The sequence below is a fragment of the Engystomops pustulosus genome, chromosome 5 (assembly GCF_040894005.1).
Source record: "Engystomops pustulosus chromosome 5, aEngPut4.maternal, whole genome shotgun sequence".
NCBI lineage: Eukaryota > Metazoa > Chordata > Amphibia > Anura > Leptodactylidae > Engystomops > Engystomops pustulosus.
The window spans coordinates 145,488,996-145,515,752 of NC_092415.1; the positions used below are offsets into that span (position 1 = coordinate 145,488,996).

The window sequence follows — 26,757 nt, forward strand, 5'->3', positions numbered from 1 at the left end:
CCCCCCTAATTGTATAAGGGGATAACAGTGTAGGGTGCAGAGTCCTATTCATGATAATGAAGAAGCTGCAGGCTTCACCCCTTGTGCCCACCACCACCCAAGCATTTATCTGCAGGATCCTGCACATATGACGTTTGTGGGTTCCAATTGGCCGGGGAGAAGATAGGATCTGTGTGGCCATCAAATTAAGGAAGGGGAGGCAAAGAGTCCACACAGCACTACATTCAGTGCAGCCGCAGCCAATGCTATAGACCCACCCCGACTCCTCCTGACCTCATGCCAGCAGCACTCTGCTATACTTAGTGCCAACATCCCAAGGAAAGCAGCAGCCCCTGGAGGAGACCACTGACAATGTTCTGCTCCTAGATCCATCCCTAGCCGCCCGGTGTCCTCTAGTAAGGTGGGCTGTCTGCTTCAGGCTACTTGTTGCTTCTGCACACGGTGGAGACATAGTCCAGCATGGAGTATACAGCTTCTCCCAAGCCCCAGCTCTCCTCCAGGGCTAATGCCTTCTCCATTGCGGCCATCATGTCCAGCGGGACAGTCAAGGACAAGGACCCCGAGAATACAATCAAACCGCTGGGTAAGTCCTGAAACTTATGTTCATATCTTCTCTATGTTCAGATAGAGGGAAGCAGTATCGTCACATACACATAGGCATAGAAAGTCTTGTATTATGCAGTACATGTGCGAGTAGATTATATATATATATATATATATGATATAAGATTTATCACATACATACATATGTGTGTTTCGATCTATATCCTGACTTCCTAAATTATAGTCAGTATACATGACCATGAAGAAAATAGATTCATAACACAGGTGAATGGACCCATATATCAGAAAATATTAGTATATATATATATATATATATATATATATATATATATATATATATATTTACAAATATATATATATTTACCATTGGTTTTTCATTATAGTGAAAAGAGAATATAAAATCAGCTCCTCCAGTACTTTCCTTCCACCAACACGACAACAGCAGACAGTTCTTATGCTTCTTCATGCATTAGAGACACTGTCCATGTATTATGAGAAACGTCTGTCTATAGAAAGAGCTCACAAATATCTAAGTATCACATATAAAGCTGCAGGAATAATAGAACTTCATTCACACGAGCTCAATCGCGAAATGTATGAGCGAGCGGGAATCTTAACGACAAATGTTGCTTTACTTTTTACTTTAATATTTTTCCGTATACTTTTTAGTACATTTTTTAATAGTAGAGTCAGGGCAGTTTAATCTTTTTGTCATTCTTTGTTTGAAATAAAATTCAAAGCAGTGAGATGTTTTAATATGCAGACATATGTGCGTATATATATATATATATATATATATATATATATATATATATATATTTAAACATTGAACCACATGCATTTATATTAAAAATTAATCCTGGATTGAATTCTCTGGACGCTTTAATGTGGTAAACTTTTTCAAATACTAACAATTTTGATGCAATTTCGGACAGTTGCATTTACCACAAACATACACACACAATTGTATGCTCATAATTTTGTGATTTACATATGCTATACAAAATATATACAATTATATACTAAATATGTATAGTTAATAATTATTTTCTTTATTTAGTTATGTGTATATATTGATACATGTATATATATGTATATATGTGTTAAATACACACACCCATCGTATTGTCACTTAACTACTAGGGTTACTTGTATTATAGGCTCCAATTCAATGTGATAAAATATCAGAAATTATAAAATCCAGTACTAATATATTAACTTTTTAGTAGTTGTCATCTTGTCAAGTGCTTCAACTTTTCACCATAAAGCTTGTTAAGGTAAATTGTACTGCCTATCAAGTAATACCTACTTTGTTATTCTTTAGCAGTATGCAGTTGGATTACTTTTCAATATATATTTTATACATGACGTCCCTCAATGACATAACAGGAGTGGACACTAATGCACATTTTTATCGTTCTCATCTCCAGTCCAGTGCATTCAATTGCTTTTAAATGAAAGAGAGACTTCCCAGGACTCTTTCTTGGTGTCTTAGTTAATTCAGTCATTTATATATATTTTTTCCTTTGTGTTAGAACAATTTGTGGAGAAGTCATCATGTGGGCAACCTCTGAGTGACATACCTAGTGTGGACCCTCATGGAGACTTCAGCAGCAGCCCGGTTACTCTGTGTACAGAGCCACTGATTCCCACTACTCCTATCATCCCCAGTGAAGAAATGGCCAAGATTTCTTGCAGCTTGGAAACCAAGGAGCTCTGGGACAAATTCCATGACCTGGGGACAGAAATGATCATTACCAAGTCTGGCAGGTGAGGTTAACTAGTGGTCTTAAAGATAAAAAAAAATGAGGAAAGTCTTTAAAAAATAGCATATTGAATTTCTATAACCGTACCCATTTACAATTCTGTAAAAAAAATTACTAACATTAATAATAATAATTTTAAAAATAATAATTAAAATAATTTCTAAAGACTTATTAATTTAAAGACAAGTTTATTTCTTTTTACTTCACACCACACATTGTCTCATGTTGCAATAAGTATTGAAAAGCAATGGAATGCATTTAATGGACACTCCAAAACATATGTGTATTATCTTTGAGGTCCACAGTATAAACAAGAAAAATCTAGCAATAAAAATGACATCATATACATTGCACATCATTTGTACAGCTGAGTTGAGGTTTAGGATCTATGTAATACCCCTGAAAGAAAATTGCAAAGAAATCTTATAGAAAACATTGGCTGCCCATCTCTAATTATTACCTCCTAGTGAGATGAAAGCCCCATTCAGTTACATGTCTATACATTTCAGTGCACAAACTGTACCTTAAGCAACTGAAAAATATCACCACATAAATGGGATACCAATGAATACCATGAAAAGTCCACTGTGTGGTGTAAATTTGAAGAAGAGGGCAAATGTGGCCAATGTTAAATGGAATGAAAATGTCAGGGAGACTATATAATGAAGCAGAGAAAATATTGATACAACACACACTGGAAATAATGGCTGTGAATATTCTACCACTTAACTGCAATCCTTATTCTGATATTTTTTCAATCATATGCAGGTGGTGGTTTATGGGTCCTTATTTTAATGGTTACTCAGACATTTGTTTTTGTTTGCCATTTTATTGGGAGTAGGTCTGTACAGAATAACATTTTAATTTCTAATTTGTTTTTCTTTGCCAATTAATTCAAAAATTCCAAGCTAAAATGCAGTATTTTAGTTTTTCTTTATATTGGGAATTTCAAAAAAAAGATATCTATAGGGCAAAAGTCACATGCAGAGTTGAACAAAGTCTTTTGTACCTGATAGTCATGTGATCAGGTATTGCTGCTTCTGTAAGATATAAAGATATATAGATATAAACCAAGGTAGAGAAGGCAAAAGCAGTATTAAAGCACTTGGTCTTTTTCCCAGTGTTTCTGACAACTGGGAACCCAACTTGCTCTTGCTTGATTCCAGGGAAGGAGGATTTAAAGCTTGGGGCAAGCCCTGTCCATTTAGGAAATGTTCTGAAATGACAAAATTGTTTAAATATGTACATAATGAAAATGGGGCTTTAAAAGCCATAAGCTGTATTCAGTTACATGGAATAGTCAACACAAACAATTCAGTAGATATTTCCATTTTGGATTAATTAACTAGATGAGCATAAATATATAGTATTTGCTCTGAATGGGTGCAGTGTATGTTCACATGTTTCTACATTTCTAGAGACTTGTCAGAAGAAAGGATTGTATCTTCTAGAATGTATGCTCTGCTCCAACATGCATTGCTTCTTTATCCTTATTCCCCAAATCTGGATTTCACTTGGGTGAACCAATTCTTCCAGCTTCCATTTCCCACTGATTTTGCCACCTTGCATACTTTTATATAGCTTCAGAAATAGATTTTAACCAGATTGTCACATTTCCAAGTCAGCTTCATGAGGTTTAGTTGTCAAAATACATTGTGACATCTGATAAAATAACTGAAATCAATAGGTGTAGGAAAGGCTTATATAAAAGGATTCTCTTAAACTGATTCTTCTAAGTTGCTGAATATGTGTATGCCAAATATGCAAAAACTGTGTAATCAAAGTTCCCTATTAGCCATATACCACAGGCATAACATGAAGCTCCTTGGCCCTAATCTATAACATTCGACCCATCTAACAAGTGTCATTGATATTGTGTTCTTACTTGACTGAGGGACCTTTAGGACCTCCCACACAGCCGGTATGGCTGTTATATCTATGTACAGTACTGATGATAATACTAATAATAATAATGTAATAATATTAGGCTCAGATTACACTTGCAACAGGGATTTCCATTCCATACAATCTCCATTTTAGCAGAGGATATCAGAAAGTTGAAATCAGTGCATGAAATTCTGTTACAATTCCATTAAAACAACAAAAAAAGCACACTGGTTGCTGCACTATTTTTTTCTGATATTTTTACAATTGATGGTTGAACGGAACCTGCTGAACGCAAGTGTGAACTGAGCTTTTATTAGTTATTATACATTAGTAAGCACATAGTAATTTGACTTAGAAATTACATTCAGGATAAGAGTTGTGTACTAGAGAGTAATGGCTTGTAAACTGACATATATGGATAAATAATATTTTGCATTCATGAAACTATATAGCTATAAACTATTATGGGGGTGATATATAATTCATTACAAAATTATACATAAAAATGATCAATCTCAAGAATACCATTTTTCTGGTTCCTATGGACCATATGGGGGTCATTTATCTTTAGTCTGGACATGTTTGTGTCTTTTTTTATTTTCTTTCCGGTTATTGGACTTGTTAGGGTGATATATCAGGCATGTGAGTCTTTTGGTTTAGCGGCTTTTATTTAGAAAGTCGCACAATAGTCGCAAATCCTTCTACAATCCCTTCTAAACTTTTCCTTACGCCTGCTCAGCAGTGGTTTCTTTGCAGCAAAATTGTGACTTTTTACTGAGATTTTTTTATACATATACATCTGGATTCTAAAGGTATATGAGGCGCAACAATGATTAACTGTTACACTGAACTTTGCTAGTCGAGTGGTAAAGTCACAATTTTTAGCGCAAATATATCAAAAAAGTCACAGAGCATAGACTGACATTGTTCATCTGTGCCTGGACAGATAGACATGTTATCATTTTGTCCAATACACAAATTTTATTTAATTGATGGTGAAATAGGAAATATTTGATATATTTTTCTTTTGATGTTGTGTTGAACTTAGGCGTCAGCAAAGTCTGTTAACATGTCACTTGACTGAGCAATAGGAAGAATTATGGTCCCTTTAATTCTTGCAAGAAATTGGAATTCTCAAAGTGCCAATAATGAATAATGAGTAGCAATCTAATAGTTTACATGTAACATGACAATCTCTAATACTTGCCCCTTCCTCATGTGATCCACTTTTGCATATATGCCACTTTTAGAAAACACAGTGTATAAGTCATAATTTCATATATTTAGTTTTGTTTATGCCATGTGAAGTTCCATACAAGGCCAGTGATTGGCTGCAGCAGTCAGCATGCACAACACGTGATAACAAAAACTGAAGCAGCCATCATTTTTGCGCTTAAGGGCCCCCATACATATTAGATGGCTATTGGAGGAACAAACATTTGGTCAACAGCTATCACTCCAAACTCCTACATTAGCTCAGCTGAAAGTGCATATGAAGTGAATGGAGAGAGCTACTTCCAGACAACTCTGACAGCATCTTGAAGATCAGGCACTTTGATTCCAGCTTCCCCAATCATTCTCTCCCCCAACATCTGCCAGTCAGCTGAACACAATGAGATTTAACAAAAAGTTTAACAAAAGTCTACATTGGGAGTCTACATAAAAACAATTCCTTATTATATTCCTTAAATGAAATATGATAATAATTGTTATATCATTTATAATAAATATTTCCACAAAAATATAAAAAATATACAATAGCTAATTACTATAAAGCAATCAACACTGCCCTTTTTCATGTTTTTTTTTTTTTTTTAACTTTTTTCCTTTCAGGAGGATGTTTCCTACAATCAGGGTCTCATTTTCAGGAGTTGATCCAGATGCCAAGTACATAGTTCTAATGGATATAGTGCCAGTAGACAATAAGAGATACAGATATGCCTACCATAGATCATCTTGGCTGGTGGCAGGAAAAGCAGATCCTCCATTACCTGCGCGGTAAGTTACATCAACAGTTGTTATAAAATATTTACTTACATATTAGTTAAAATACCTGTATGAATGTGACTAGGTGGTATGGAAATTTCAATCGAAAAGTTTTATAATCTTTTCTTCTTCTGGTACAATCTAGGTAGACCCCCTTGGGTCATATGAAATTTACTGCTAGAAAATTACAGAATTAATGCTGTTATAACATTTTAAAAAGTGATCTGTACTATACATATGATGGATCTGGTAATACACCCTTGAGCAAACGAATGAAATCACACAAACAATTTATTAACAATGTTAATAAATGTTTTTTGTAGTAGACACCTTTGTAGGAAATTAAACCAAACATTTTGTCAATTTGATATTGAGCCACAGGGTTCTGACTACCATATTAGGTTTTGGAAGGATCCTTACTTGGGCCTACGGGCATCAGACTTGTAGGGTTTTTTCATTCCACTGGATCAACACTCTGAGGCTGATTGCAAATGTGGCGTTTAAATTGCATTTTGATACATAATACAACAATTGAGGAGAATAAATTTGCCTAATTATATTGCTGTTAATATTATGTAAACAAAGCAGGCATGTTAACACAACGTTAGCACGTGTTTATATCATGTTAACACTATGTTTTGTTGTGTAAACACAAATGTTAACAACAATGTATTTAGACACATCTCCTCTATTCAAAACACAATGAGGCTTATTTACTAAGGGTTGCGCTGATCACTTTCGTCTGACTTTCTGACATTTTCGGGGATTGCACCGCTTAGACAGGTATTTAACAGTTGTCCGACTTGGGATTGTGTCGCACACAATTGGATTTTGGCGCAGCTGCGCTGGCTTTCATGTGGCAGAAATCAGGGGCCGTGCCATCGGACGATCCGACTGATTCGGACTGAGTGTGGGATTTAACTTTCAAATTATGTCACAAGACAATGCACTTACATGCACGGGGAAGAAGGTAAACTCCGTTGGACCTGAGTGGGGAAGCGACACATGCAGGATATCGGGGGCACGATCTTATTGAATTGTGGAACAGCGCATTATCATTGGACAATGCACTTTCTGTGAACTCCTCGGACAGGTAAGTAAATATGCCCCAATGTAAAAACCATGTGTGAACGCAACCTGAGGGAGATTTAGTGTCAGTGAATAGACCAGATATCTACTCCAGATAAATCTGGAGTATTTTAAGACTGTGACTGTGGACTGTTTTTTTTTTTAAATTATAAAATATTAGTTTGTCTAGTTTATGACTGAATATTTTGGCACACCAACTTAATTTACTGGATCGCAGCCTATTTACTGTGAAGCCATGTCTATTTCCCAGGTGCCCCTTTCACTCACAAGTCAAAATTGTCTAAAACCCATAATAAATATGGTGCAATGCATTTCATGTACAAATTACTCCAGAATTCTGGCGTTGTCAGATTGATGAACCACCCCCTTTTTATTTCTCTGATTTATTGGTTGGACTTGATGCAACTGCATCTTTTCCCAACTGTTTTTTTTACAAAAAACTATGCAATTAGTGTTTTGTTTTAAAAGATTAACTGTCAGCCCTCCATATAAATATGGGGATGAATTCCCCATGGTATAGCAATTCTAGAACAGCTTGTCTTAGAACTTCTGTCACTACTAGAACTTCATAAAAAGACATCTGGGTGTCCCCAGTTGAGTTGTGTCTTTATACATTTTCACATTGTCTAATAAGTCCTGACAATATCTGACGATTTTTATATATGTGTATTAGTTAAAAAAAATAATATTCCTGAATTTTATTTTTCTTTTCCTATGTTCCCATGACAATGAGGTGGCACTATAACATGTTGTATAATGTCATTATTAATATTGATAATTGCACATTCACAATAACATATAACATGTGAGTTTATGCTTACTTTATCCTTTCAGGAAAATGTTATCATAAATCAAACATTTTAATTATGTGATTGCATTTCTTTCAAGGCTCACCTAAATTTTACGACTGTCTTCTTAATAGACAAAACCAGTAAAGTGGACATTAGTACAACACTAATTAAGAAAAAATCCAATTATATATCATATAGTTATTACAGGCAGTCCCTGGGTTACATACAAGATAGGGTCTGTAGGTTTGTTCTTAAGTTGAATTTGTATGTAAGTCGGAACTGTATATTTTATCATTGTAACCCCAGTCAGAACTTTTTTGGTCTCTGTGACTATTGAATTTTAAAAATGTTGGGTTGTCATCAGAATCAGGATTAACAATAAAGCTTACAGACACATTTGATAACTGTTATAGTTGTTTATTGTAGCCTGGGACTAAAGTACAATAAATTACAAATATCCAGTGGTCCATTTGTAACTAGGGGTCGTATGTAAGTTGAGTGTTCTTAAGTAGGGGACCGCCTGTACTAATTATTTACACTGTTCATTCCATTAAAAGTAAAAACAAATATAGATCATCATTCAAAAGCAAGCCCTTTTATATTTTCCTGTGGATATATTGCCATGTAAAGTACCGGTACTTTATTTTATACTATTTTTTTCTTTCCATATGTAATGACACAAAAGTTGATCAATATATTAAATAAACCCTGAAATTGTGCAGTGAAAAGTATAACTTATGTTGCAAAAAACAAGACCCCTATATATATATATATATATATATATATATATAGAGAGAGAGAGAGAGAGAGAGAGAGAGAGATTTCTATAAATTTCTATATTATAAATCAATCACTTTTATAAGTTATATATGAAGTTTAAAATTATATTTCTAGTAATAAACTTTGCCCCAAAAGAAGGCACAGTTAAGTTTCATTGTAGAGATATTTTCTCTCACACAGTGCGTGGGATCTATTTAACCCCTAGGCGCACCTGGACGTTATAGTACGTCCCCGGGGCTAGATGCTTAGCGCACGGGGACGTTCTATAACGTCCTGCTTCTGGCACCGGCTCACGAACGGAGCCGGTACCAGAAGCAGCGGCTGTCAGCTGTCTAGTACAGCTGACAGCCTGCGCTAACACCCGCGATCGGAGCCGGCTCCGATCGCGGGTGTTAACCCCTTACACGCCGCGGTCAAACATGACCGCGGCGTGTAAGGGTGTTAGCGCTGTGGATCGGATCCCCCGTGCCGCTTACCGGGGGATCCGATCCTCTTCCGGGCAGCTCCGAGGACTGGCATGTGCCCCGGAGCTGCCCGGTCTCCATGGCAGCCAGACCCCTTCCGGGTCTGGCTGTAAACTGTCTGAGCATGCGCAAGCTTGCTCAGACAGTTTACACTGCTCTACAATAAAATAGTATTGTAGAGCAGTGTATTGAACTTAAACCAGTGATCAGAGCATCACTGGTTTAAGTTCAAGTATGTATAAGTAAAAATATGCAAAAACAGTTAACACTACACATTATAATAAATAAAAAATTAATACATAAAAATATAAGCCCCTAAAATGTCACTTTCCCATAAAAAAACTTAATAAAGTATAAAAAACATAAAAACACAAAAAACCCCCGCATATTTGGTATTGCCGCGTCCGTAACAATCTGCATAATAAAACAGAATTGTTACTGGACCCGCACGGTAAACGCCGGAGGAAAAAAACGCAAAAAACATTCCGAAAAAAGATAATTTTTAATTAATACCCTATAAAAAATGCTCTAAAAAGTGATTTAAAAAATGTTATGCACTCCAAAATAAGCCCACTAAAAAGAACAACTGTTCTCTCAAAAAATAAGCCCCTAACAAGATTTATCTGCCAAAAAATAAAAAAGTTATGCATATAAAAAGATGGTGATGCTAAAATGAATAAGATTTTCTCCAAATTAGTTTTTATTCAGTACAATTGAATAAAATACACAAAACCCCCACATATTTGGTATCCCTGCGTCCGTAACAATCTGTATAATAAAACAGAATCGTTATTAGATCCGCAAAGTGAACCCCGTAAAAAACAACCTAAAAAAACTCTCTCTGCTAAAGATGATTTTTTATTAATGCCCTTTAAAAATGCTCTAAAAAAGTGATTTTAAAAAGTTACGCAATCTAAAATAAGACCACTAAAAAGAGCTATCATTCTTGCAAAAAATAAGCCCTTAAACAGATTTTTGAGGTGAAAAATAAAAAAGTTATGCATATGAAAGACGGTGATGCTAAAATTAACAACAATTTTGCCAAATTACTTTTTATTCAGTAAAAATGGGGAAAAAAAAAAATATATATATAAATGAAGTATTTTCATAAACGTGGCGACCCAAAGAATAAAAATAATATACTATTTTCATGGTATGGTTAACGGCCAAAAAAAAAACACATAAAAATTTTCCTAAAAATTGATGATTTTCATTTCCTCCACCAACAAAGAGTTAATTAAATCTCACCAATTAGCTATAGATGCCCCAAAATTATGTATTAGAAAAGTGCATCTCATGTGGCAAAAGAAATAAGCCCCTATAGGTCCTCAATAAAAAAAAGAAAAAAATTATAGCCTGTACAATGTGACATAGCAAATCTGATTTGAATGGCGCCTCCTTCCCTTCTATGCCCGGCCGTGCGCCCATACAGCAGGTTACCACCACATGTAGGGTATCGGTGTACTCGGGAGAAATTGGGTATCAAACTTTGTGGAGCCTTTTTTCATTTTATCCATTACAAATGTAAAATTTTCCACCCAAAATGAGTGTATTGTGAAAAAATATTACAATTTGCAGACTCCACCTCCATTTTGTTTTAACCCCTATAAAACACGTAAAGGGTTAACAAACTTCTTAAAAGTGGTTTTTCATACGTTGAGGGGTGTAGTTTCCACAATGGGGTAATTTACGAGTCTCGCTATTATTTAGGCCTCTCAGTGTCAATTAGAAACTGAGCAGGTCCATCTAAATACAGGTTTTGGCGATTTTACAAAAAATGTGAAAAATGGCACCCAAATTCTGAGCCTCATAACATTCTAGTAAAATATGTGGAATCTTAAAAAACCATGCCAACATAAAGCAGACATTTGGGAAATGTAAGTTATGAATTTATTTGGGTGCTATGACTTTCTGAATCAAAAGTAGAGAATTTAGAACGTTGAAAATAAAGAATTTTTCAAAATTTTTGCCAAATTTTGTTTTTTTTCATAACTAAACGCAAAAGATTTCATCCAAATTTTTAAACTAATTTGAAGTACAATGTGTCACGAGAAAACAATCTCAAAATCCCCTGGATATCTCACAGCGTTCCCACGCTATAACCACTTATAGTGACACAGGCCAGATTTGAAAAATGGGAGCGCGTCCTTAAGGCCAAAAGAGGCTGTGTCCCGTAGGGGTTAAGGAGTCAGGATTGTTTAAAATTGGGGAAACACAGCTTTGAGAAAGGTGAATGTCACCGAAATGTTGCCACTCTTGAAATACATTTTTATCTTGGATTCTAACTGAATTTGGAGTGGTGCCTGCTTTTACACTATCATGTTTGAAAAGGTTTGAATGCTGTGCTGTCTTGGACTTTCAGAGTGTGCATATCGATCTATCTCTCCTATCTTTCTAGAGTATTTACTAACACCCCCAAACGTTCCTGCCACACACAACTAATCAACACTAACATCTAAATTTCCATCTGTCTATATCATTTATCTATAATCTATCTATCATCTTTTGATCTAAATATGTATTGATTAACTCTGTCTATCTATCTATGTATCTATATCTATCAATCTACTGTATATGTCTAAAATTAAAAAAACTGATTTAATAACTATCCATCTCTCAGTGTAAGTCTTATGAGGCTGATTTCACACTATCGTTCAAACCTCCATTCCTTTACCTACATTAAAACAAGGTAAAGAACATATCAGTTAAAAATTTCATTGATATCAATGTAAATTTTATGTAATCCATTATGGTCAATTTGGCAGGTGTCGTGTATCCTGTGTGTTGTATTTTTTTAAACAGAAGAAAAATACCGTAGCCTCTGTCATTTTTTCTGTTCAAAAAACGTTTCAATAGCGGATACTTGCCTAAATAACAGATAACATAAGAACATAACAGATGACATAACATTTACATTGATCAATGGTATTTTTAATTGATACATTTTTTAATTGATACATTGGAGCTCTCGGCAATCTCCGTCAGCTCTAAAGAGATGAACGGGGCTGCACAGGCCATGCGTGGTTGTCTGCTACATTCTGCTCCAGGAGGGTCTTATCACTAAGACCTCCATCGATCAGAAAGTTAGGGCCTATCTTTATTGGTGAGAAAAACCCTTTTAGGACACCCAACTGACAGACGGACCTCTCTGCCCGCTATGACCTCTGATAAAGCTCTTTGGATGCATTACTTTAGTCCCAGGCGGCAATGATCAGCTCTATGGTTTCTGTAATTAAGCTTTATTGATAATCGTTGTTCCCACAACAGCACATAATGTTGAAAATCCAATTGTCACAGGGAGCTACAATTACAAAATATTCCAGCTCTGACACATACAAATTCAACTTAAATCAAATGTTAAGAATTTATGTTGTAGATAATCCGAGGGCTACTTGTATGTAAATATTTTAATGTTGCATAGCAACTTTATAATATAAATCTGTGTATATTTGATAGATGTTTATTTCTTTGCCTCCCAGGTTATATGTCCATCCAGATTCTCCGTTTACCGGTGAGCAATTGCTAAAGCAAATGGTTTCTTTTGAGAAAGTCAAGCTCACAAACAATGAACTGGACCAACATGGCCATGTAAGTGTGTACATTTTTGAGTGTTAAGACCAAGGTCAAATACAGTGCAGGCACCAAAATAACATCAACACCATCACAGAAGATTGCATTACTCATCCAGCCACAAGTGCTTGGACAGATAAAAAAATGGAGAGGATACTGACATCCGTGTGTTATATGATTAGAGGAAGACGCATAGACAGCTTTACAATCAGGCAAGATAAATCCGTGTCTATGATAATTGTCACGTATTCAGCACATGTGTTCCTAAAAAAAATATAAAACAAACATTTTACAAACATATGCAATTTTTACATTTATTTAATTTTTTGTTATAATTTTATCTCTCCATACAAAAGTAATTTATAAAATGTAAGTATGCCTCTAGAATGCTGCAAGTATGCTTCCAAAAATCTACCAGTGGTAAAAACAACCATACACAAAGTCACAAGTTAAGCAGCTGTTTCATGAATTTAAAAAACAAACAAACAATTTGCTACATGAGGGTACCATGTGTCAATTCTAACTCAACCTGGTGGATCCAGTGCAAGTATGCCCTAGTATAATATTTCTATGCTATAATACTGCACATGAACAGAGTTTGTAAGGAATCTCTTTTAAATTAGAAAATATTAGCTGCATTTATTCACCAGTAAGCTTCCCCAAGTATGACTGCAGGTAAACTATTTGTCAACGTCATAGGAAACGGGTAGCAGTTTTTTACTGGTTCTCTAATCAGGTGTCCAAGGTCATGTGATCTTTTTTTAAGGAAAGTACAGACCTACCCCACGTCAAAAAATCTATATTCCCTTGTAACAGCACAAGCAATCTGTCACAGAGGTGGAATTACAGGAGAAAACACATGCATACAATATACATAAAAAGCTTATACTATATTTAAATATTTTTGTACAAAGAAGTTTTTTTTCAATATAGACACCTATGCAATTAAGGAAATCTATTAGATCTCCACTGTATTAGCTATTCACATCAGCTTGAATAGAAATATGTTTATTAGGAGGTGTGCTAATTTTAAATTTATTCAAATGCCGCCCCAGTGCTACAGGTGCGCTACCATAGCCCTCCCCGTGCTCCAGCTCTTATACCCACCACTCTCCACTTTTTGCCAGATATCTCCATAGTGTCAGCTGAGTGCTGAGTTTATGAGTAAACTAAAGGTGCAGAGCTCCTAATAAACATACATTTCTATTCACACTGCTGGCCTCTTAATAAAGTGGAAACCTGATGATAGATTTCATATAATGTTTTATAATATTTTCAGGGAGTTGCGTGTCTTTTAGATTGTTCAGCTACTATATATTTTTTCTTTATCTTATTATTATTAAGAATTATATTTGCATTAGCCTAATATGTATGTTCACATAGTAATGGCTGAAACTGTTTTGTCATTAAATGTCACTTTTATTAACCTAGATCATTCTGAATTCCATGCACAAGTACCAACCAAGAGTGCACATCATCAAGAAAAAGGACCACACGGCATCTCTATTAAATCTGAAATCAGAAGAATTCAGAACTTTTATCTTTCAAGAAACTGTCTTTACTGCTGTTACAGCCTATCAAAACCAACTGGTAAGCCCATTATCCAATGCTAAACATATACATGTTCACATATGGGGGACTTGTTTTATTAGAGCAATTACTAATCATATATCCCATAATATGGAAGCCGCACTTTGTAGTGTTAATTCCTTGAATTTTCTGTTTGTGACCTGCATGAACCTTGGAGCTGGGTTAGAGGCGTGCACCCTTCTATTGGACTAAATTGTCACTGTTCATTGTGCTGCTCCTCTATTTTTGTTGGCCTCCAGTATGACATTAAATGTGGCCAACCTGCTGATTTTGGATTAACCAATCTTATGTTCCCAAGGTCCTCTTGTACCTCCGTACAGATAATGATATGTTAAAAAGAAGGATCAAGCATGTTTAATTTCAGTGCTCCATCATTTTTGTTTTCATGGAATTTGAGCTTTAACCACTAAACCACTAAAATGTTGCTGTTTTCCTTATGATTCAGCAACAGGATCATAATTTCCTCCAGGATATTTTGGAAAAAGGAGTGAATACAGAACAAATGATAAGACCCAATCCAATACATAACAGTACCCATAATGAAGTTATGTCAATGTGTATTATCAATGTTCAAGCATGTAATATATAAGTGTTGTAAGATTGGTGTGCACATTCCCCTAGATGAAATACACCATTATTCATAAATCATTAGAATAAGTACATTTTCTGCCCTTTTCACTGCTGTTGCTTAGGATTTGATTCAATTTAGTTTTCTTTATTGGATAAAGGATAAACACATTACACTTTCAACAAACTATCTCATAATTTAGGATTTAAAGGTCAGGTTTCAATCCAAACAGTCAAACCACTTTGACAGAGTTGAAGTGCAGGTCAACAGACAGGTTTCAGAATGGCTTTTGATAGATATTTTTATTTATTGCCTGACAAGTCGGACACACTAAACAAATTCTAACATTTCCAAAAGAAAACCATAATATTTCAGCTTTCCCATGACGTTTATGACATTCACCTGGTAAAAAACATTCTGGACAGACTTAAAAAAACAATATGGAAAAATGCATATTTAGTGCAGGAACTAAGTAACTGGTTACCACTGTTGCAATGACATAAGAACTTACACAAAAGATAATATTGCTATGTTTTATACCAAGGTTTACATCCCAAAGATAATTATTGTATATCTCATATTTTCTTAACCCACTTGTTTAAGGGCAAAAGACATGGCTCCTAGTAGTCTTGCATCAATGACACATACATCAATTATGTAAACATTGCAGCCAATCATCTTTGTAGGATTAGAAACTTTAGCATTCAGACCCTACTCACAGTTCATTATTAGATGATTCTGCTATAGACACATTTCAATCAATTTCTCAAGGTGGCAGATTTACAATATTGACACTGTGCTAGGCTAGGCTCAGTTCACACCTGCTTCAGGGGGATTCCGCTCCACTCTCAGTTTTAGGAGAAACTAAGCATTGAAGGTGAATGGAAAGACTTGTTTGCCTTTCATTTCCCATTGACTTCAATGTATGGAAGATTGCCTTCCATTAAACCTCCATTATGAAAGCGGTAAAAATTTTAATTTATTTCAGCTATTTGATGACTAAAGGGGGGATGTAACCTGCAGAAGGCTTATTTAATAATATTTTCCCCAACAATTTTTAGATTGATAAAAGAAGTGACAAAAATTAAGAGGGTATTGAGAATTTGTGTTTCAGTAAGTGTAAATGCATTGTGGGGTAGCAAGTTTGCTTAACTTGCATGTGTGACCATGTCTTTTAGATAACCAAGCTGAAAATTGACAGTAACCCTTTCGCGAAAGGATTTCGGGATTCATCCAGACTCACTGATATTGAGAGGTAAACGCAACTTGTGTAATGTGTAAAAATTGTGTATTTTTAATAGACCATGTAAAACATTATTTTATAAGTGAACACAGCATTTTAAACATTGATTTAGAAAGTTATAAACTAGTTAACCCCTACGGGACACAGCATCTTTTGGCCTAAAGGACGCGGCCCCATTTTTCAAATCTGGCCTGTGTCACTATAAGTGGTTATAGCTTTGGAACGCTGTGAGATATCCAGGGGATTTTGAGATTGTTTTCTCGTGACACATTGTACTTCAAATTAGTTTAAAAATTTGGATGAAATCTTTTGCGTTTAGTTATGAAAAAAAACAAAATTTGGCAAAAATGTTGAAAAATTCTTTATTTTCAACGTTCTAAATTCTCTACTTTTGATTCAGAAAGTCATAGCACCCAAATAAATTCATAACTTACATTTCCCAAATGTCTGCTTTATGTTGGCATGGTTTTTTCAGATTCCACATATTTTACTAGAATGTTATGAAGCTCAGAATTTGGGAGCCATTTTTCACATTTTTTGTAAAATCGCCAAAACCTGTATTTAGATGGACTTGCACAGTTTCTAATTGACACTGAGAGGCCTAAATAATAGCGAGACTCGTAAATTACCCCATTGTGGAAACTACACCCCTCAACGTATGAAAAACCACTTTTAAGAAGTTTGTTAACCCTTTACGTGTTTTATAGGGGTTAAAACAAAATGGAGGTGGAGTCTGCAAATTGTAATATTTTTTCACAATACACTCATTTTGGGTGGAAAATTAAACATTTGTAATGGATAAAATGAAAAAAGGCTCCACAAAGTTTGATACGCAATTTCTCCCGAGTACACCGATACCCTACATGTGGTGGTAACCTGCTGTATGGGCGCACGGCTGGGCATAGAAGGGAAGGAGGCGCCATCCGGAGCAGATTTGCTGTCACATTGTACAGGCTATAATTTTTTTCTTTTTTTTAATGAGGACCTATAGGGACTTATTTCTTTTGCCACATGAGATGCACTTTTCTAATACATAATTTTGGGGCATCTATAGCTAATTGGTGAGATTTAATTAACTCTTTGTTGGTGGAGGAAATGAAAATCATCAATTTTTAGGAAAATTTTTATGTGTTTTTTTTTTTTGGCCGTTAACCATACCATGAAAATAGTATATTATTTTTATTCTTTGGGTCGCCACGTTTATGAAAATACTTCATTTATATATATTTTTTTATTTTTTCCCATTTTTACTGAATAAAAAGTAATTTGGCAAAATTGTTGTTAATTTTAGCATCACCGACTTACATATGCATAACTTTTTTATTTTTCACCTCAAAAATCTGTTTAAGGGCTTATTTTTTGCAAGAATGATAGCTCTTTTTAGTGGTCTTATTTTAGATTGCGTAACTTTTTAAAATCACTTTTTTAGAGCATTTTTAAAGGGCATTAATAAAAAATCATCTTTATCAGAGAGAGTTTTTTTAGGTTGTTTTTTACAGGGTTCACTTTGCGGATCTAATAACGATTCTGTTTTATTATACAGATTGTTACGGACGCAGGGATACCAAATATGTGGGGGTTTTGTGTATTTTATTCAATTGTACTGAATAAAAACTAATTTGGAGAAAATCTTATTCATTTTAGCATCACCATCTTTTTATATGCATAACTTTTTTATTTTTTGGCAGATAAATCTTGTTAGGGGCTTATTTTTTGCGAGAACAGTTGTTCTTTTTAGTGGGCTTATTTTGGAGTGCATAACATTTTTTAAATCACTTTTTAGAGCATTTTTTATAGGGTATTAATTAAAAATTATCTTTTTTCGGAACGTTTTTTGCGTTTTTTTCCTCCGGCGTTTACCGTGCGGGTCCAGTAACAATTCTGTTTTATTATGCAGATTGTTACGGACGCGGCAATACCAAATATGCGGGGTTTTTTTGTGTTTTTATGTTTTTTATACTTTATTAAGTTTTTTTATGGGAAAGTGACATTTTAGGGGCTTATATTTTTATGTATTAATTTTTTATTTATTATAATGTGTAGTGTTAACTGTTTTTGCATATTTTTACTTATACATGTTTGACCGCGGCGTGTAAGGGGTTAACACTCGCGATCGGAGCCGGCTCCGATCGCGGGTGTTAGCGCAGGCTGTCAGCTGTACTAGACAGCTGACAGCCGCTGCTTCTGGTACCGGCTCCGTTCGTGAGCCGGTGCCAGAAGCAGGACGTTATAGAACGTCCCCGTGCGCTAAGCATCTAGCCCCGGGGACGTACTATAACGTCCTGGTGCGCCTAGGGGTTAAATGCGTTTAACAGATTTCAGTGAGACCTGGCGGAGAGTTCAGTTCTAACCTCTGACTATTTTCTTGTGGAGGCTATAGTAAATATAGTGGGCCGGGGCATTGAAGCCCACACCTGCCTGACAAATCCACTTTCTGTATGGGGTGGAAAACTTTTAAAAATTTGGGATATGCAGCTTTTTACATATTTTGTCTGCCAGAAAATTGTCAGACAATGAATAGTATATATCCCCCAATGTGTTTTGCTCTGAAGCATCCAGCAACTCCATGCAATACAAAGAAACCACAAGATAAAGGTAGTCATTGTGTCATGCTCCAATGCAAGGAAATTAAAAAGTAAAACCTGAGATTCCCCGCAACATTAGTTAACCACCGGACCTAATATCAATGGGACACCCAGTCAATAACTTTTCCTCAGGAAAACCTCCGAGTAGGAATGTCCAAAGAAGACAGTACATGTAATTTACAAAAACAGAAAATGTCTTAATACTTGAAAATATGTAGAAACAAGTCCATGGCTATCTCAGTATCCTACAGATTTTTTCATGGCATGTAAATGATCAAGGATCCTTGATGAAATGTTTTTTTATGACTTGGACACCAAGATTATATACTTGCAGCTTTATGTGGGCTTTCTACATTGATCTACAGGGCATAATTTAATTGTCTTTTTTCTTAATAAACAGCAAAGGTCAATACTTAATTTATTACAATTAAAATTTTGGATCCATTCTATATTAAAAGGTCAGCAACTAAACCGACATAACTGAGACCAGACAAAGGTCATAGTGACTACTGTTGTCAAACTAAGGACAACAAATAGCTAAGCATGCATTTTATCATGTTCTACTAAAGACAAAGTTATAGATTGAGTTTGCTAAAAAAAATCTGATTCAGAATCTGAACAGCTTAAAAGTTTCTCTCAGATAAAAGTTAAAGTGTTGAAGTGATGAAGTAATACCTATTAGGACATCCCTCTGGCACCTATTAGTTACTACTGACAGTTTCTAATGCATTGGTATACTAAATATAGTAATGTATTGTAGAAGCAATCAAAGCAATCCCCTAGTGGGACTGAAGAAAAAGAATTATTTTAAATTAAGTATTTATTAAAATAATTAAGAAAATTAGGAAACATTAAAAACAAAAATATAACCAACTTTTAATTTTATTATGTAAAAGGGAAGAATAAAAATCGCACACATATATTTTCAATTGCCACAACTGCAATGACCTCCCCCAAATAAAAATAATATACATAACCTGTCGAGTGATCACTGTAAACAAAAATAAAATAAACAATAAAAAGCATTTTTCCTTCTACCCTAGGAAAAAAAAGAGAATAAATAACTGCAATTTATAAAAAAGAAGTGTAAATAGAATTGCCCACTCATCCTACTAAAAATAAGCTGAAATTTGGGTGCATTGACCCAAAAATAAAACAATAAGAATTAAAAATAATTAGAAAGTAGCAACACCAAATCAAGTAATTTCTTTAAAAAAAATATTATTTTTAATGTCATAAAAACCTATACATATTTGTAAAATGTAATTTAATGTACATCATAAAAAAAAAAAATTAGGCCAGAATTGCATATTTCTTTTACTTTCATCTTGCAGAAACCCCTTAGACAGTGACGGCAATGAAAACTTAAAAGTTATGAGTTTAGAAATATGAGAACGAAAAAATGCAACTAATTGATTGGGTCAAGGGGTTAAATGTACACAAGCTCTAATAGATGCTTTACAATATTGTCAAACAGTATGTGCTAGCCCAAAAGACGATGTAAACCGCCCTTTACTTTCCATTGAGAAAACATAAATGGTGGACCAAGGGTACCTACTGTACACATGGGGTAGTTTAGAATATGGAAGCTGTATTGTCACTTTAGGGTGATACAGTCTATAAATTGATTGAATCACGTTTAAAACAATTGGATACTGGTTTACAATTAGGCAAACGGAAATGGGTCATGTTAAGGGCTAAGCAAATAACATCTGACAAGTATTGTGGTGGCTGTTCATCATCCATTATATAATCTATCGCTGCACAGCGCATCTAATATGTCAATTACCCAAGCAGGAATAAATGGTTTGTGTATGTTTCACTATAGTACTACTCAGCAGTGGCCTATACGTTTCATTTTCAAATGTTTAACACAGCCTTTCCCCTAAACAGCCTTTAGGGAAAAATCCAAATCAGATCAATTGATCTTTCTAGAAGTAGATTGAATTAGTCTGGAGTCAGTTAGTGCACTAAACCTTGGAGTAATTGGATTGCTTCTTGTAACTGATTAGAATCAGCTCCTATCTGAAACCAGCATAGAAGGATCTCTGCTAGGCAAAATCTGAGGCAAAAATTAGTCTTTTTATGACACGATGACAGAAATTGCAGTGTTCTGAACTAATTTAATATTATATTATCAATATATAGGTTTTATCTAAACCCTCAGGAAGAAAAATCAGGAGTAATTTACCCAAATTCAATTCACTAAATTGTAAACAATTACTGAACAATTTTATCACTGTTATAATTAAACCTCCAATATTGTCCAGCATCAATCGAGACATGAAAATCTATTTAAGGTCTAAAACAGAAGTGACATTTTAATTGATGCTACAGGTTTACAATACATGTTCCATGCTAGTAAATGTAAATATAAATACTGGCAAATGTATTAATGCATAAATGTATTAAGTCTTTTAAGAGGAATATGTTTTCAAAACACATATGCTGGCTATATTTTATCTGCATTGTTCAATTCTATTTAGTAAGATGCTGCTCTATTATGTAAATTATGAGTTGACCCAGCAGCAAGTGTTCAGTTCCCCTTTTTGCTCCACTTTTAGAAATATAAAGTATTTTACAAATCTTGCTGAAATTGATGGGCTTTCCATGTCATCCAGTCCATATACATGCCATTTTCTTCATAGAAATTCAAAGGACATACGGTCTAAAGCTTTGGTTAGTAGTCAGCTGAAAACTTTTATGGTTAAAACATATTGTCTTGACATTGTCATTCACTTGCACACTCTCCTTGGCCAAATGAACACCTCTGAACACAGCTTATTTCACCTGAAAACAGGATATCTAACATCCACCATCACAGTAGAGTTGGGCGGACCTCAAACAAATTAGCTGATAGCTGAATCCAACTGAAATTGAAGGAGTGTGTAATTGGCTCCCAGCAGGATGCTGTAGTATCTTTATTGATAACATCAGTCCATCTAAATGTATGTTCTCCTGCGGGTAGGGATGTAAACAATAAGGAGGCTGCAAAGGGTTGAAATCAAACAAGACCTACCCTAAAGAAAAGCCATTAATATTGTGTTTCGGGAAGTATTGAGCATTATAAAAGGGTATTTACATTTGTTACATAGACCAGACACCTATTCAACTACACAGTACAAACAAGACATTGAGATACCCTTTTATGTCATGTTTAAAATGTTGCCAATTTGTTGCCAATTGGATAACTGAATCTAAATGAATTTTAACCCAACTCTCTGTAATAGAAAATCTGTATAGTATTGATTGACTGCTACAGTCCTTATTATGTACTTATTCAGAAAAACTTCACTGGAAGATGATACATAAGTGATACGTATTAGTAGGCGTACTATCTCCTGTTCCATGTAACAAACACAGAACAAAGTTTTAGGAATAATTAGCCACACATTTAAAATCCACACATTTAACATAACATTTTTAAGCAAATGTGTATGTATTCATTCATGTTGAAGAAAACCGTATTATTTACATTTATAAATAACCAATGTGTATTTTATTATGCAGGGAAAGTGTGGAAAATCTCATACAAAAACATTCATATGCTAGATCTCCTATCAGGACATATGGAGATGAGGATGTTTTGGGTGAAGATGGTCAAGTAGTACAGAGTCGAGGTAAGATGTGATTCATTGAATGTGAAAGTTTGTGTTTCTGCTTCATTTTTCAGCTTTTTTTGGGTAATAGTAACACATTATAATATGTTTCTTTGTGCACCACAGGATCAGCTTTTACAGCATCTGACAACTTATCCCTCACCTCATGGGTGTCCTCTACATCAGGATTCTCTGGTTTTCAGCATCCACAAACATTGACGGCACTAGGCACTAGCACTGCTTCTCTTGCTACTCCCCTACCCCACCCAATTCAAGGATCCCTGCCTCCCTACAGCCGGCTAAGCATGCCTCTCACACCTACAGCTCTTGCAAGTACCATGCAAGGAACTGGGCCTACATTTCCTTCTTTCCATATGCCTAGGTATCACCATTACTTTCAGCAGGGGCCTTACGCCGCCATCCAAGGACTGCGACACTCCTCTGCTGTAATGACCCCATTTGTATGACTTATTTGATTCACGGGAGAAGCCTAAGATAAACATGTGATAAATATATGTGTCTCTTAAAAGTTAAATAGGTCACATACATCACATCTATCTACAGCTATTGCAAGGGGCTGGTTATAGTCCAGTGAAGAGAAAAGCACTGAACCTCTTCATACACCTGGACTGCAGCCAAGAATGTTCCTTCAAACTATGGAGAATAACATAAAGCAGGGCTCAGCCTCTATAACCTTCTCCGGTGAAGATTTTGTCAATGACTACAGTGAAGATCTAAAATTGACTATTTAGAAAATGTACGTTTTGGAAGCTGTTTTTGTCACCTCAGTAATTTCTTACCAGATATATACCTAGCTTCAAGTCTATTGCTGCTGATTATTACAACTAAATTGGTGGAAGAAGGCTTCAACTGCAGGATTGTACATATTGAGCTTTTCCCATGCATATTGCAATAATTTGAAATACTTTGTTCATACATTGTAAACCAAATGCAAAGTTGTTATGAGATATCTGAAGACCCTTGCGCTCATATTGGGAGAATCGTGAACCAGCACAAAACGACTCCACTTTATACATAGGACCTCTAGGCTTTTCATTACAACATCTGTGACACAAGGAACTTAAGAAGACAAATCTCTAAGGTCACAACTTGCATTAGAGTGCTAATGTTCAGCAATAACAAGGATCAGTGTACTTTATATTTCTTTCAAATTCCTATTTTAAGACCAATAATATTCATCAGTCAAATATGCGGGCACAGGTATCACTTTGTTGTGGATAAAACAAACCTTTAGACTGGACTACAAGTTTCCAGGAGCATAAAATTACAGATATAAAATAAATGTTTTAAGATATTAATATTGATCTGTCAGAATTGTGTGGGCTGTTTTGATGGCCAGACACCCCTACTTTGTCAAGCCAATTGTTTAACGCTGTGTATAACTTTATATATTTTATAACTGTTAGATAATGTTTTATTATTTATTGAATGACATCCAAATCCTGCAGCAGTCACTTCTTTTAAATTCTTACAATTACATTTTTAATTTTACGTTATTTTGTCAAGGATAATTATTTGTAAAATGTGGTTATACAGCTCTATGAATGTAAGGAATGGTTTGACTTCCAGATACCAAATAAAAAGGGGCCCTACTAATTTAAAGATGTCAGATGATGCACATATGGCAGATTATTCTCCAGTTCATTACATTGGGAAATATTAATGGTAGCTTTATAATGCATTTCTTGCTTAAGAAAACATCAGTTTTAGATTATTCAGACTTAATAGGAAAATATTTCTTTAGTTATAAGAATGCAGCTCTCGCGAAAGACATGCTGCATCCATGCACTATAGTTTAGTTCAAGTTTAATGGAAACATGAAATGTATCATTATACTTGGCACCAGTAACATGTGAAGTACTTGGTGCAAAATGACAACTCATGTTCCTTTTAAATGAGGTCATATTATAAAATTATCAATTTACTTCTTTCCAACATGTGTTGAAATATCAAAGAAAGCAGCAAAACCCTTCAATTTCTTGTTGGCATTGCTCTACTTCACTTTTCTCATATATCAACCTAACACTAATTTTGTTTTGGAGCCTTTCCTAAAACAAAAAAAGAGGAAGTGTAAGGCTAAGTTCATACATGCATTTGACAGGTTCCATTACACCTTCCTATATTAATAACGGGAAAAAATAGTGCAGTTGCCCATGTCTTTTTCCCCTGCTATTAATAACGGGTGCATAACACCCGTGTTCACCTCTTGTTTTTAGTTTCCACTACACTCTCTGTTTAAAGAGAGAGTGAAATAATCTTACTGTGAAAACATCTCTAAAAAAACCTATACTGCAGCTTCCTGGACAAGCATGGGAATAGTTGCATTTTCCAGGCATTAAATCTTGGAAACATAATGGGGCACATTTACTTACCCGGCCCATTCGCGATCCAGCGGCGCGTTCTCTGCACAGGATTCGGGTCCGGCTGGGATTTAAGATGGTAGTTCCTCCGCCGTCCACCAGGTGGCGCTGCAGCGCCGAAAATAATCTTAACGCCCCGGAATGCACCATCCCATAGAAGGTGAAGGTGAGCGCTCCCCAAGCGACACATTTTCGTTTTTTAAATGCGGCCCCGATGCGCCACAATCCGATCGCGTGCGCCAAAAACCCGGGGCAATTCATGTACAAGCGGCGCAAATCGGAAATATTCGGGTAACACGTCGGGAAAACGCGAATCGGGCCCTTAGTAAATGACCCCCATTGTATTTTGTCAGAGGCTAAACTGGTTTTACAAAAAAAATTCCATAAATGGCAGATCTATTTAAATGTAACAGTCTATCCATGTGTATCCTAAAAATTTGTATATTTTATTTTTGATTTGACTCTTATTTTTAGCTTCATGATAAGCCTTTCTTTACTTCCTGTAGGTTTATAGAGTAGCTGCCAAGATGGTTTGGGACCCAGACCCAGCTACAGTTCCTTATGGACCGGTTGTTTAGGGTGGCAAATCGACCTGTATTAGGGATGTACATGTGCACATTTAAAAAAAATAAAACTAAAAATAAATAAAAAATAGATGAGGCACATTGGACTCAAATCTTAAGATCCCATGCTTGCGCCTCTTGTTGTGGCAATTAATGCCAGGATAATACTCTGGCTTCAATTCACATGCCCCATACCTAAGGTGCTTGCGCAGTGAAGCTGGGTGTGCTACACTGGCTTCACTTGCCACAAAGTGCAGGAGCTGAGATGAGTATAAATGTTTTTTTTTTAATGTATCCGTGTTAAGAACTCATACAGGGTCATTTGGAACACTAAACCACTAGTCCATCAGGACCTGTAAGTGCTTTAGTGTCCCAAATTGCCCTGGTAGGTGTCCTTTAAATCATAGCTAACTTTTTGTAAAGAAAGAGACATCAGAGTGAAAATTTAATTATATCTTTTCTTTTAGTTTATTTAAAGTTTCGCAAAAGAAAATAACCTCACACCTCAGATGTAAGCACAGGTTTAGCTGTTTCAGCTTCTTATTTTCTGAAGCTAAGTGTTTAACTTTGTAAGAACCAGGAAATATCATTAAAACTCTTAAAACTGGATTTATCACCTTGCCTAAGTTTTCACTGGTCTCTTCTGGATTGTGTCATTTTGTTTTTGTTTCATTACACAAAACTCTGGGACTCTAACCTGTACAAATGTATTTTATGACAGAAAACATCAATTGTGTCACCTGACATGGCACCTGATGGAAGTTTTCTTTTAAGTGCAATATATTTATTTCTGCTGGAAATGTTATGTCAACATTGTGTAATATTTGAATGTTTAAAGTTAAATGCTACAAAAAAGTTGCTTAAATTCTATATATAAATCTAAAATATATAACATTGTATACTATTGCAGATGTGTGATTACTCAATAAAGTATTTGTGGGTGTGTTTTAATAAAAGCCTGTGTCATCTACTAATGTCTCCCAACTTATGCAGGAACTTTATTGGATTTACTACAGCACATTTACAGTCATGGCCAAAAGTTTTGAGAATGATACAAATGTTAATTTTTACAAAGTCTACTGCATCAGGTTTTATAATGGCAATTTGCATATACTCCAGAGTGTTATAAAGAGTGATCAGGTTAACAGTAAATAATTACAAGGTCAATATTTGCCTAGAAAATGAACTTTTTTCCTCAAAACACATTTCAACTTCATTGCAGGCCTGTCTTAAAAGGAGCAGCTAACATCGTTTCAGTGATTGCTCCATTAACACAGGTGTGGGTGTTGATGAGGACAGGGCTGGAGATCAGTCTGTCATGATTAAAGGAA

General features: G+C 35.2%; 1 protein-coding gene across 1 annotated transcript; it reads left to right on the forward strand.

Annotated features, from left to right (window-relative positions):
• Positions 1-227: 227 nt before the first annotated feature.
• Positions 228-26,363, forward strand: TBX20 (T-box transcription factor 20). The gene is made up of 8 exons (XM_072153320.1): positions 228-583; positions 2,100-2,334; positions 6,051-6,215; positions 12,807-12,915; positions 14,329-14,487; positions 16,234-16,310; positions 22,394-22,503; positions 22,609-26,363. The coding sequence occupies exons 1-8, from the start codon at positions 460-462 to the stop codon at positions 22,947-22,949; spliced, it is 1,320 nt and encodes a 439-aa protein (XP_072009421.1). The 5' UTR covers positions 228-459; the 3' UTR covers positions 22,950-26,363.
• The last annotated feature ends 394 nt before the right edge of the window (positions 26,364-26,757 follow it).

Bases quoted from the DNA above. Each gene is read 5' to 3' on its own strand.
- TBX20 (XM_072153320.1), top strand. From the start codon at position 460: ATGGAGTATACAGCTTCTCCCAAGCCCCAGCTCTCCTCCAGGGCTAAT. The intron at 12,916-14,328 runs GTAAGTGTGTAC...TTATTAACCTAG, and splicing joins AACTGGACCAACATGGCCAT to ATCATTCTGAATTCCATGCA. The intron at 16,311-22,393 runs GTAAACGCAACT...TTTATTATGCAG, and splicing joins AGACTCACTGATATTGAGAG to GGAAAGTGTGGAAAATCTCA.